The sequence below is a fragment of the Crocodylus siamensis genome, chromosome 1, assembly GCF_052110815.1.
Source record: "Crocodylus siamensis isolate JL-2025a chromosome 1, ASM5211081v1, whole genome shotgun sequence".
NCBI lineage: Eukaryota > Metazoa > Chordata > Crocodylia > Crocodylidae > Crocodylus > Crocodylus siamensis.
In genome coordinates this window covers 197,741,019-197,754,092 of record NC_143395.1, presented here as the reverse complement: position 1 = coordinate 197,754,092, position 13,074 = coordinate 197,741,019, and the positions used below count along the sequence as shown (strand labels likewise).

Sequence of the window (13,074 nt, the reverse complement as noted above, 5' to 3'; positions counted from 1 at the left end):
CTCCAGCATCTACACTGACAAGTCACCACCAGAGGTGGGTCATCCAGTTAGCAAGAAGCTCGGCATCTCAGATCCAATGCACAGGGCCAAATGAGTTGGCTGCCCCTGCACCAGACCGTTGGATTTGCATTGGAACTCAGGGAAAGTACCACTGGGGCAGGAGTTTTGTCTGTCTTTTGTTCCACAGCATTTAATATAGTGTGGTCCTTCTGGTCCATGACTAGGACTTCTAGGCACTATGATGATACAAATTATAAATAGTGAAACTAAAGTTTAACTCCCTGATGGAGGCCGGAAAGGAGAATTTTTCTTTGTCTTTTCTTTTCCTGAAGTGGCAGTGAATATAGTACAAATACTCTTAGATAAAAAAAATCATATTTCTGTTAGTAAAATGGAACTTGTACAAATAGTATACCAAATTTGATTCATGCCCTGATTTGGATGGGGTGTGTGTTAGCAGAGAATTTGTCCCATGGAATTGTGAACATTTATAGTTCTTTTATTCTTCTCTTCAGTATAGTATCAAAGCTGTGCTGTTTTTCTTCAAATATTCTCTTCATTGTTCTACCATTTAAATATAGCAATACAGATTTCTATTTGTTTTTTTAATATGGCTAAGAACAAAATCTTTACATTAAAATATTTTCTAAATCTAAATATGTATTATTGTCTCATATAGGCATTTTAATGAGAACTATTAGTTTCTGAATATATTTGTTTCTTTTAAAAGTGCTTAAAGCCTCTTACAACAGGCATTAACTGTTTTATAAATTTGCATTCCCCCTGCCCTGCTTAAACTTCTTTCTTTGTCAAAAGCCCTTCTTTTCTGTAGAGAATGATGTAATGATGCAACAAGTCTCATTCAACAAAAAGTGAAATCTGATTTTATTTGGGTCCCTTGTCTCTTCTTGCTACAGAAGGATGGAACAAACATTGTTTCCAATGCTGAATTGCCCTTAGGTGATGTCACAGGCACAGATTTTAAAACCACTGGGATACCTACCCTGGAGACTGATGAGGAAGATGCCTTTCATCCTGTGTACAGAGGAGCTGTATCTGCCTTCTGCATTCAGCTGTTTTGTATTGATGAGAAGCATGAAGCAAGGTATGTAGAGACATATAGGAATTTGGTTTCCAGTTTTCAGTAACAACTTACTGTAACACTCTATTAGGTATTAGGTATGACAGGTTCTACTAAAGTTAAGCTTGAATTAGTTTCCACCTAACCTCTTGTATGCATTCACTCATATTTTTAAAAAATCTTTTACCTTCTACCTGAAATTGTCCAAAGGTTCTCTCTGATGGTATGCCCTGAGCAATATAGTGTTTACCAGGCTGCAGTAACAGCAGCTGCACTTCTTGGGAAAACCATGGATTAACATGAAGAGTACCAGATGTTAGGTTTTTGTCACTGTTGCTAGTTAAATAGAAAGTGGGGAGTTGGGCTTTTTTTACTGCCCTGACAATAGATATTCCTGCTTCCATTCTTATTTTCCAGGGTTTTCAAGTATTCTGTCAACTTAGTAGTATCTACCCCAGAGGGCTATCCTGGTTGGATGTGTCTTTAACCTTGAAAGGTAGCACCTGATTATGTTAGACTTTACAGGCCTTAGTGCTGTACAGGAGGGATGCAAATTTGCTTCAAAGAAATTCCTTTGTATTTCTCACAGCTCTTTGGAAATTTACCAATATATCCCCATATTAGAAAAAGCCATGTTAGAAATGATTACTCTGAGTGGAAATGTTATTGAGCCCCCTGCTACCAGGTGAAAGAGGAAAGGTCTGAAATTGTAATTTGTGGACTTCATTGCCATAAGATGCAGAAACTGACAATTTAATCAGTTTCAAAAGAGATTTAGACAGATTTACATAGGATAGGTCCATCACTGGATACTAAACAACACAACAGGTGCAAGTTCCAAATTTGGACTTCTTGGGCCTCTAAATCCTGGAAGCTGTAAAGGAAGAAGGGTGAGAGCAGATCAGTCTGGATGGACCCTGTTTAATTACTCATCTCCTTAGCACCCACTCAGTCTCTGTGAGATACAGGATTCTGAGCTAGATGGAACTCTGGTCTGATCCATTATGGCATCCCTTATGTTCTTATGTGTAAATACTTCTCAGTATTCAGAAAGAGAGAAGGGCACAGGCCTATCCAGGATCTCAGACTCTTTGAATTTCATATAGAAAAATTAAATTCTAAATTGTGTCTGGATACAGTAACACCACCCAAAATAGAAGACTGTGTGCCCAGGACTTTGTCATCATTTACATAGGGATACATCTCAAGCACAGAGTGTATTTCAAATTTCTTATGAGAATAGCAACAGCAATACAACATAGATTCATGGATTGTAAGGCCAGAAGGGACCTTGGAAGATCATCTGGTCCAGCCCCCTGCACCAAGCAGGAAAGAAAGCTGGGGGTCAAGTGACCCCAGCAAGGTGACTGTCTAGTCTCCTCTTGATGATTTCCAGGGTAGGCGATTGCATCACTTCTGGTGGCAGCTTATTCCACAATCTGGACACCCTGATTGTGAAGGAGCTTTTCCTAATGTTGAGCATGAATCAGTCTTCCAGGAGTTAGTGGCCATTACTCCCCGTTTTCCCACTGTGTGCCCTGGTGAACAATTGCTCACCAAGCCCTTGATGTACTCCCCTAGTGTAGCGGTAAGCTGCTACCAGGTCCTCTCTCAGCCTTCTTTTCTTCAGGCTGAAGAGTCCCAAATTGTTCAGTTTTTCCTCATATGGCTTGCTGTGTAAGACCCTGATCATATGGTTGGCTCTTCTTTGGACTCTATCAAGCTTGTCCATGTCCTTGTTAAAGTGTAGTGCCCAGAACTGGATGTGGTACTCCAGCTGCAGTTTTACCAGTGCTGAGACCACATATTACCTATTGGGATGGTGCAGTGACCATTTATTTTAAAGTAGGAGAATGAATGTCCTTTTTTATGTAGATCAAAGGTATCAAACATATAGACTACAGATCCAGCTTGAACAATGCTTCTGTATGGCCACCATGACCCAAAGTATTTAAGGCTGAAATACTGAATCCCTTTTTCAGTTCAGTCTTCACAAATAGGAGCAACAATCAGATGATGAGTGCTGTTGGCAACCAACATAAGGAAGGACAAACAGCACAGAGTAGTAGAACAGGTAAGGAATTATTTCAAGAAGATGTTTTCAAGTCGGTAGGGCCAGATAGGATGCATGCTAGGATGCTGAAGGAATTACCTGATATTAATTTTAGGGCCAGTAGCTGTCCTCTTTGAGAACTCCAATCAGGATCCTCCATGTAGTCCTTAGCTATCCTCCAGGTCAAGTCCCACATGCCTGGAACAAGGCAAATATGACATCCATCTTCATGAAGCATAAGGAGGAGGATCTGAGGAACTACAGATCTGTCAGTCTGACCTCCATACCTGGAAAGATCATGGAGCAGGTCCTCCAGCAATCTATTTTGAAGCATCTAGAGAAGAACAAGGTGACAAGGAACAGCCAGTATGGATTCATCAAGAGCAAGTCATTCTGGACCAAATTGATTTCCTTCTGTGATAAGATGACAGGGTCTGCGGATCGGGGAGAGTAATGGATTGATATACTTTGGCTTTTGACTTTGTCTCTTAAGACAATCTCATTAACAGGCTAAGGAAATACAGTCTAGAGCAGGGGTTCTCAAACTGTGGTATGCGTACCCCTGGAGGTATACAAGACATCTCTGGGGAGTATGTGGAGAAATTGTGTATTGGCGGATTGAATTTTCATTATAATAATAATTGGCATTTAAGGTGTTAAAATACAAAATGTATGCTGGTAGGGGTACATGGGCAGCTGGTAATCTGGAAAAGGGTATGCAATAAGAAAAGGTTTGGGACCCTCTGGTCTAAATGAAAGTAGTGTGCAATGGATACATAACTGGTTGAATCATCATAGCCAATGAGTAATTATCAATAGCTCAATGTTAGTTGGTAGGAGGTATCAAGTGGGGTTCCCCAGGGATCTATCCTTTGTTTCTGTTTAATATCTTCATTAATGACTTAGACAATAGAATTGAGTGCATGCTTAGCAAATTTGTGGATGACACCAAGTTGGGTGGAGTTGCAGATTCTCTAAAGGGTAGGGCTAGGATCGTGACTGACCTAGAAAGACTGGAGAAACGGGCCTCAATCAGTCTGTTGAGATTAAACAAGGACAAGTTCTGCATTTAGGACAGAATAATATCATGCACAAATAATGACTAGGGAATGACTGCCCAGGCTGCAGTACTGTAGAGAAGGACCTGGGAGTTATAGTAGATCGTAATTTGAATATGAGCCAACAGCATGCTCTGTTGAAAAAAAAAAAGCCAACAGCATACTGAGTTGTGTTAACAGTGTCACTTGCACATTGAGAGACACTTGTGTGGCCTCACTTGGAATACTGAGTCCAGTTTGGGGCCCCATACTTCAAGAAGGATGTGGCAAGTTTGTAAAGAGCCCAGCACAGAGCAGCAAAAATGATAAAGGGTCTTGGAAGCAAAACTTACAAGGAGAGACTGAAAGCTCTGGTGTTACTTAGTCTGGAGAACAGATTACTGAGGGAGGATTTGATGTCTTCGATATCTGACAAGCAGTTATAGAAAGGATGGAGACGGTCTTTTCTTTGTAACCAGAATGATTTTGCAGTGGCCAGGGCTACTTGTTTTGCCCCTTTATATACTCTCTGGAAATTAGACTGGGGGAGAGAAAGGTATTTACAGCCGGATCTCAACGATAAATGGTGATCCTCCTTGACTAGACTCAGGACCAAACAGGTGCCTATAGCTGTTTTGGCTGGATGTAGACTTTCCATTCCAAAGGCGAAAAGATGTTGCCCGGCTGGAAGACACTATCCATTATGCTTTAGAATGTTCTTTATATAATGACATAAGGAGAAAGTATTTATCACCAGTCTTACAGAAATTGATATACTTTCTTTGTGACCATAGGGGACAGGACTAGGAGGCATGGCCTCAAGCTTCAGCAGGGGAAGTTTAGGCTGGAGATTAGAAGGAAGTTTCTAACTGTGAATGGGGTCAAGCAATGGAACAGGCTACCTAGATAAACTGTGGAATCTCCCTCTTTGGAAGTTTTCAAGAATAGATTGGACAGACACTTGACTGGGCCAGTTTAGTCAGGAATGATCCTGGTGTGAGCAGAGCCTGGACTAGATGACCTTGTGAGGTCCCTTCCAGTTCTACTTTCCTATGATCCTGTTGAAATCTTCTCAAATCTAAATTTTTATTTAAAAAAAATCTAAAATTTCAGTGGTGACTGTAGATAGGCCTCTTCTAAATGTAAACTGGTCATGCCATTGATGTTTACCTGGGTCTACAGGCAGTTTGATAGTGTAGGCCAGAGGAATAAGTCCCCTCTGTTAATCTGATTGGAGTGTCAGCCTTATTGTCCAGTGACTATCTATCTGTGCCAAAATTATTTGATCGCTGATCATATTAGTGGGTAAATGTAGATAAGGAGTGGAAATAAAGTACACACATATGGAGAAAGAAAATGGAAATTAAGATTTGCTGTAGGGAGAGAAGTACAGGAGACTCTTGAAGTCAGAAAAATGGGGAGGAAAATAGAGTGTGTGACACAAGGGTCAGTGAACCAAAAATGAATGAGGTTTCTTACCGATGAATGAAACTGAGCAGGGAACTAATAATAAAATGTTCAACTACATATAAGCAGTATTCTCCCATAGATTCTTAGCAGGACCTCACACTAATTTCATGGCCATTCCATTGTGCATTGTGGGGAGTATGTAGTTCTAAACTTATTCCCCTGACCATAAGCCATATTTTAAGCACAGAACTTTCCTCTTTCCTTCAAATGAGGCTCCTGATCCTGATGATTTGGTGCTCAAAAAAACACCCTGAGAAGACTTCAAAGATCAATTGCTTATTACAGTACTTTATTCACTGGAGTTTATATATAGAGGATAATTTACTAGTATAATTATCTCATTATAATATCAGTTTAACTTGCTAGGTGGACAGAATAACAAGAGCATACACACAGGGACTTGTATTGATATAACTATCAAGGAATAATTATACCATGATAGTTATGCCAGTACATTTCCTAATGTGGATGAGCCTTGAGGCTTACGGTAAACTATCTAAACACTTTATTCTCCAGAGAAGATTATAGTATACAGAAACTTTCCTAGATGCATTTTCTCCAGAACAAGTTCTCTTTCATAGTGGATCTGACCGAGAATTTGCCAGAGGCAGTAAGAACCAATAGAAGTGAAGTTACAGATTGCAAAGTTTGAAGTACCTGCAGCACATTTCAATAAGACAGCCTCTGTAGGCCCTGGGCAACTGACATTATCTGAGCTTCAGTGACTTCTAGAGAGTCCAGGAACAGACTGTAATTAGGAATAGATTTCAAAATTTCTTCCAGTACCAACTGCACTAACCAATGATGCATCTTGTTTGGAATGAGAAGCCCACCCAGAGAAGTTAGGCACTCAGGGCATTTGGGTCCTGATCCACAAAGGTGTTTAGGTGCCTAATTTCTATTGATTTCCACCTAAATAGATACAGGAGGCCCATATAACTTTGAGCAGCTAAATCATACTCCCTTTGAAGAACAGCAGGTAAAAGTATATTGTCTGGGTAGGGTGGCAATCCTATTTGTTCTGAGAACTATGAGGTACTTTTGGTGTCCCATAAGGTAGCTTTATTTCAAAAGTACTAATGGGCTACCAAATTATATGTAAACCAGAAAGACCAGTGTCATGGCCCCTGAGTCAGGGAGCCTGTATGGACAGAGCTGAGCAGTGCCCACAAGATGCATTCTATAGCCACTTACCTTGAAGAGCAAGAATATTGATGTTTAAACATATTTGAAAAGAGATTTGCTGTATCTGCAAGTATCTATTGTATTCCCAAGCAGAATAGCTATGTAATTTTCTTTGTATATATTAGCCACATTGTCTTCCCTATTTGGATTTACCAAGAAATCTTGCTTAAATTCAATATTAAGAAATCACAGCTTGGGCTTGTCCAAAAGGAGAAATTGATAGCACAGTTATCCTGCTGCAGCTGTTCTGGACTAACTGCCTTCACAGGCATTCTGTTCTGAAATAAAAAATAAAATAGGGGAATTAAGGACAGAGGTGGCTAACATAGTATAAATATAAATATATCCATATAGCAGATGAGGGAGGGGACAGACAGCACAGAGGCAGATAGGGCATGGAGCAAAAAACAGAGTAACATAAGGCAAGGAGCAGAAAGCAAAGCAGCAGATCATCAAGGAGCTCAGCGCAAAGAACAGAAAGCAGGCAACAAATAAAGCACGGGAACGGGATGGCAGTGGCATTTGGAAAGGGTATGATGCTTAATTTGTGTTGTGGTTGCCAAAAAGGGCACACCCCACTGCGACCCCACTGCTCTAAAGTAAAATTACTTTTATTTTGAAATGGCATATCCATGCAGATCAGTTACTCTGGAATAGCTATACCAAAATAGTTATTCTGCTACAGCACTGTTAGGATTTTCTTCTTTATGGGTGAAGCTGATTTCAGAGCTAAGAATGTCCACATCTCTGCCCTCTTGCAGTTTTGTTTTGTTAGGAAATGTAACTTTAATTTGTTTCTTCACCTTTGTATTCTTCCCTTTGACATTTTCCCCTCCATGCATTGTTGTTGTTGTTGTTCAAAGCATGTTCACTTTGCTTATCACTATACACTGCAGATTGCAGTCTCCTCTAATTTTTTTTAGAGACGTCTCTGGAACAATTTAGACTGCAAGATGGGTATCTTTGGAGTCATTCTTTATCTTTTAAAAAGCTTTTATTGTAAGATTATACTTACATATTCTCGTCTCCAGAGTTAAATCTTGAAATTTAAATAATTGTGTGTGTGTATGTTTACTAAATATGTATGTGTGTGTATATCTTTATAGATGTATATATTTTTCATTCACTTAAGTATGTGTTTACTTTCTGCTGTGAAAGAAACTGACCATCATGACAATGGGAATAACATAGGTATGTGAGGGGATGGCAGGAGATAGCCTTGACTGGGATTGGTATCTGAGAATTTTATCCTAAATGAGTTCCTGCTGACCCTGCCTGAAGGTGCATAGATCCAAGAGTGGTAATTTGCTGAAAGGTAACAGTTACAGAGGTGTTATCTCTTAAGCCTTAAGGGGAATTTGATAGTGAAGATTTTGTACTATCCGTTAGAGTCTTCAGATGTTCCACGTCTCCAAATCTAGAAGCAGAATGTGGACTCTTAGTACCCTGGAAGAAAAACATGAATGAGCTAACCCACCAATCCACTTGTAATTAAATTATTTGGTCCTTTCGGACCAAATAACTCTTTAGATTCCTCTGGTTCTGTCTCTATTCTTGAGCTCACTGTTGCCAAGAAGATACTGGGCACTGGAGAACAGGAAATTATACTGTTACAGGCTTACTGTACAACAGTTGCTGCCCATTATCCAAGCCCTACTGTTTGCTGTTGTGTCATTTTTTCTATTTATCCTGACAGTTATTAATGCCTCCACTAAAACTTATGATTCTTTCCATTTTTATTGGTACTGAAAATATAGGAATGATGTCTGCTTTATTGTTGATTCCAACCTTTATAAATATTCTTAAACAGCTGTCTGTACAGGTCATGTTTAGAATAGAAGTTTGTTTTGAGAGAATATTACATAAAATGTCTGCATTATTTTGGTTCATGGATATAGAACTGTCATATTCTTGCACATAAGGAAAAGAGAATAAAATTATTAGGTCTGTGTTGTCCTGTTAAACTTGAACATTGTGTTTCACTGCTCCCATAAAAAGTACAGGGGAATTATTCAAAAAGAGTAGGTAAAAATAAAAAGAGGAGAAATGTTCAGGAACAGTATTCAGATTATTGATGTTCCTGTTATTTTGATAGGGTCTATTGGATATATAGCAATGAAACGATAGTTCTTTTGGTGCATCATGAAGAAAAACTTTATCCATAACAGCAACTGAGGTTTGTAATCTCAGTAATTGGGCTTATTCTAAATAAATGCAATTCTGGCAACATTTCTGAAAGTTTTCTCTGATTTGATTTTATTTTTCCTCCGATCCTCCTCTTAATGAAGAGGGGTGTTTTTTGTTTTCATTTTTGTTCTTTTACAACCTAAAATCTTGGAGTTTACTGTTGTTTCGTGCTGCTTTAGGCTTTAGAAGCTGACAGCTGAAGTAGAGCATACACTTCTGTAATTGATTGATACCATACTAGAAGGAATGTCTTCTTAGTAAGTACGAACGAGTGCCTAGATGAATGGGGAATGATAAAGCTTTTGAAATATGCAGTAGTTCTTAGATATGACCTTGTTTGTTTATGTAACAATGTTTGTTCTTGGTTGCAGGTCAATGGATTTCTTACATTTCATTTTCAACCTTTTCCCAGTATGTATAAGCAAAATCTTTAAGTGAAACAAGTTTTTGTTTTGTTTTATTTTTCATTGAAAGTTAGTGAAAATGGTATGATAAAAAATAAAATCAGTTGTAGATACAGAGCCATTCCCAGTGAAACGTGGTAGGGGGCTGCAGGGAGGATATTTCTGAGAGGTTTTACGAATAGTGTTGAAAACCTAACATCATTTGACAGTTGATACTTCTTAATGCTATGAAGTCCACATGCTTACTATGTGTTGCAAAGTCCCATGGCTCACGAGGATCAAGTGTAGGGCTAGTTATCCAAATCTGGTACAGTTTGAGCAAGACATTCTCAAGATACAGCCTCCCTGGAAAAAAAAAATCATATCACTATTTTTTCAGTTCCTCTTACTTTTCTATATGCCCCTAGAACTAAAGCTGTAACTGCAATATACCCCAAACTGGTGTCACCCTCTGGGAATTAATCTCAGCTGGTGTCTGGTGCTACTATCCTTTTTGAGAAGCAATATGTAAAAAGTTGCTCATAGTAAAAGTTGGATCTACAATGAATTTGAGCCAAGTTGACAAACTAGAAAAATTTATGCATGCACAGCAGGCTTGAAGCTCTGTAAGCCAGAGTGCTGTAGTCAGTCCTTAGTCTTTAATTGGTGGGTGTCTCATGGTACTATGCTGTGGCTATTGAACATGAGCAGTGCTGCTGAAGAAAAAGTTTGTTCTACCTTGGGCAGGTTCTTGAAAGTGTATATAGTGCATGTCAGATGCTTTTTGCCTGCATTCTGCAGGGGCTCTTTTTCTAGAAGTTTTGCCTGGTAGAGAAGCTATCTTGTTTTAAAAGCAGACCAGCTTTGAGGGAAAACAAAGAGAAACAACCTGTAGTTCCTATAAATATCAGTATGTTCCTAACCTCAAGAATTCAGGAAGACCTAATCTAAAGATCAGCATTAAAGGTAATATGCATTAATATGATACCAGAAAATTGTCTCTAGTTAAGCCAGTAACTTGTTTACTGCGAAAAATAAACATAATAGACAGATTGCAGCTTCCAACAATAATTCCTCCTGCCCTATGCAAATCACTGGGTCACACCTACCCATTTCATCCAACAAAGTTCTTTGTTTCTTGTAACACATGGTCTGAAGAAAGTGTCAGGCACTAAAATTCCAGACACACAGCCTTTTAAAACAGTCTTGGGGAAACTCATTATATTTTTCTCTTGACAAAGTGCCTTAGAAAAATCAAGCAATACTCGTACTACAATAAACATTTGAAAAAGCTAATCTAACCTGGAGGCTGCATTTATGTTGTGCTTCTCCACTCCTGTTAAGATGGAAATCCTAGTGCAATCTTAACTGTAGTGACTCTACTCACTAGTATACTGCAGTGCCACATTAGGGTGAGGAAGGAGCAAGTGATACAGATTTGGGGTTCTTTGAACCAGGTGCTCCCAATATGCGAGTGCTCCCATTTATCTGTTAATTTTAATTTTCAAAATGCTCTAAAATCCACATGCAAAGTGAAATTATTTTGAAAAGTAGCATTTCACGGAAAGGGCTGGGTAGACTTTGTAACTAAGTACAGACATTCAAAAAGCCAGAGGTTGAATCAATTCAGTTTTTGTGGGTTAGTGAAAACCAGCAGGCTGAGGGGGAAGGGAGGTTTAACCCCTCCAACCCCCAGCTGCACAGGACCCCGGCTTGCCTACGAGGGGAGGGAGCCCCTGCCAGGCCCCTTCCCCCTCCCTGCTTCGGCAGAGTGTGGGGGGCATGGCCACACCTTAGCATGGGACTTGCATGCTGAGGCAGGGAGGCCGTCCTTGGCCCCAGACCCAGAGTTTGCCTGGGGGAGGGCAACCCCTGCCAGGCTTTTGCGCCCCAACCAGTTGAGCTCCAGCAGCAAGTGGGGGAAAATCCTGGGAGGGGCTGCTTCACCCCCATTAGGCAGACTCTGGCTGTGGTCCAGGGCTGGGTTTCCTACTCCCACACCTTTCTCAGCCAGCTTGAGCAGTAGTAGTGCTCCAGGTAGGGACCGGAGAGGCAGGGCCAACCTTGCTCTGCTGGAGCAGACAGCACAGCACAGCCAAGGGCTGCAAAGCATCCTGGGATGCTGGGGAACTTGAACCAGGAAGGGGTCTGTGACAGAAGTTCCATAAGCTGGTTTGGCCTAAATCAATTAAGTCTGGTACTACATACAACCAGGTTTATCTTAAACCAGTTTCAGCCATTTGAAAGTGGTTTATGTGCACTGAATTTCTGTTGTGTTACTGGGAAAAGGGAAAATTGAGCACCAGTTGGGATAAATGAATCAGTTCACTCTTGTTAAAACTATTGTGTCAGGCTATTTTCGTCTGTTTGAGATGTTCATATCCATTGGAAATCGTTCATAACTCTGTAGTTATAATTTACACTGCTGCAGTCCTCCTGTACTGCAGAAGAATACCTGGGAGTAGAGTACAGAGTTGTATGCTCCCTTCTACTCCCATATGTTGTCTCCAGCTGGTAGATGTGCTCCCCACAATTCATTAGTTACTTCCATCCAGCCTCACTAGTATCCTCAGCTCTAGGAGGAGTTATGGAGACCCAGAAGGAAGGCAGAGCTGACAGCTGAGTGGCAGAGAATGCATTTCAAGAAGCCTTGCATATTTCTCTCCCTGCCACCCCTTCTTCTAGAAAAATCTAGGGAAATTCATTGGTCCAAAATGCTATTGATTCCAAGTAGTACTAACCAGAAGTGCCATGTATCATGGTCCTATACTTTACTTTTCTGAAAGCCAAGAATTAAAGTAAAGCAAAGCAAACTTAAACCTCTAACAACCAGGATGTAAAAAGTGATATATACACCAGTTCTCCCTCACAACCTTACTTCTGCCTGCTTTTCAGCAATGCCCCAACGTAGCCTTAACCGACTGCACAGCATCCTTTCCATTTGGATGATATGAAACAAAGTGAGGAAGTGCTATGTTGGTAAAGCAAGATAAAATGTAAGAGCCTGTCCTCACTAAGGGAAGAGTGGTGTTTTAGAGGCCCGGATGATAAGCTTGAACTGAAAGTCTCTCTTCTGTTATCAAGTTTGTAGTAGCTTATAAAGTTCTATATGTGGCTCACCCATGACTTGAAGAACAGGCACTATACACCAAGTGAGAGCAATATGGGTAATTTTATGTGGTTCCAGCAATATGGGTAAATTTTAAATGTGGCTCTACATACAAAAAAGTCAATCTTAAGCCTAAGTGGAAACCTTTTTTCACAGCTGTTAAAATCACTAATACTTGTATTCTTTATAAATCTTTCCAGGACAAAGATTTTTGCATCATCACTGTGCCTCATCTTGTGCCAGAATTTCTGCTAATCCAGAATTTTGTCCGAGTTGTTCCTTTCAGAAACTCTACACTTGACCAGGAGCTCTATGTGTTTCATCGGGCAGGACTGCTCAAGTTAGTACGATGCTTTTATATGACACAGTATAGCAACTAAAAAGTACCATAGAGGTAAGACAAAGGCGACTTTTAATTTAAAATTCAATCATTTGTAACTTTCTTCAGTGACACTACAAATGAGAAATTGTTACCGTCCCTTGTGCCTACGCCCTCCAGCCTTTGCACCTCGCCTTCCCCCAAGCAGCCTCACCCTTTCACCCCCTGCAGCCTCTGTCCCCCCGCCTCT

At 40.2% G+C, this 13,074-nt stretch overlaps 1 protein-coding gene across 1 annotated transcript in view; it reads left to right on the top strand.

Moving 5' to 3' along the window:
- CFAP61 (cilia and flagella associated protein 61) overlaps positions 1–13,074 on the top strand; it is a 212,687-nt gene that overhangs the window by 46,964 nt on the left and 152,649 nt on the right. Inside the window, exons 11-13 of the mRNA XM_090051987.1 lie at positions 918–1,105; positions 9,385–9,424; positions 12,706–12,845. Coding sequence (XP_089908113.1) covers positions 918–1,105; positions 9,385–9,424; positions 12,706–12,845 — 368 coding nt within the window. The remainder of the gene's footprint in view (positions 1–917; positions 1,106–9,384; positions 9,425–12,705; positions 12,846–13,074) is intronic.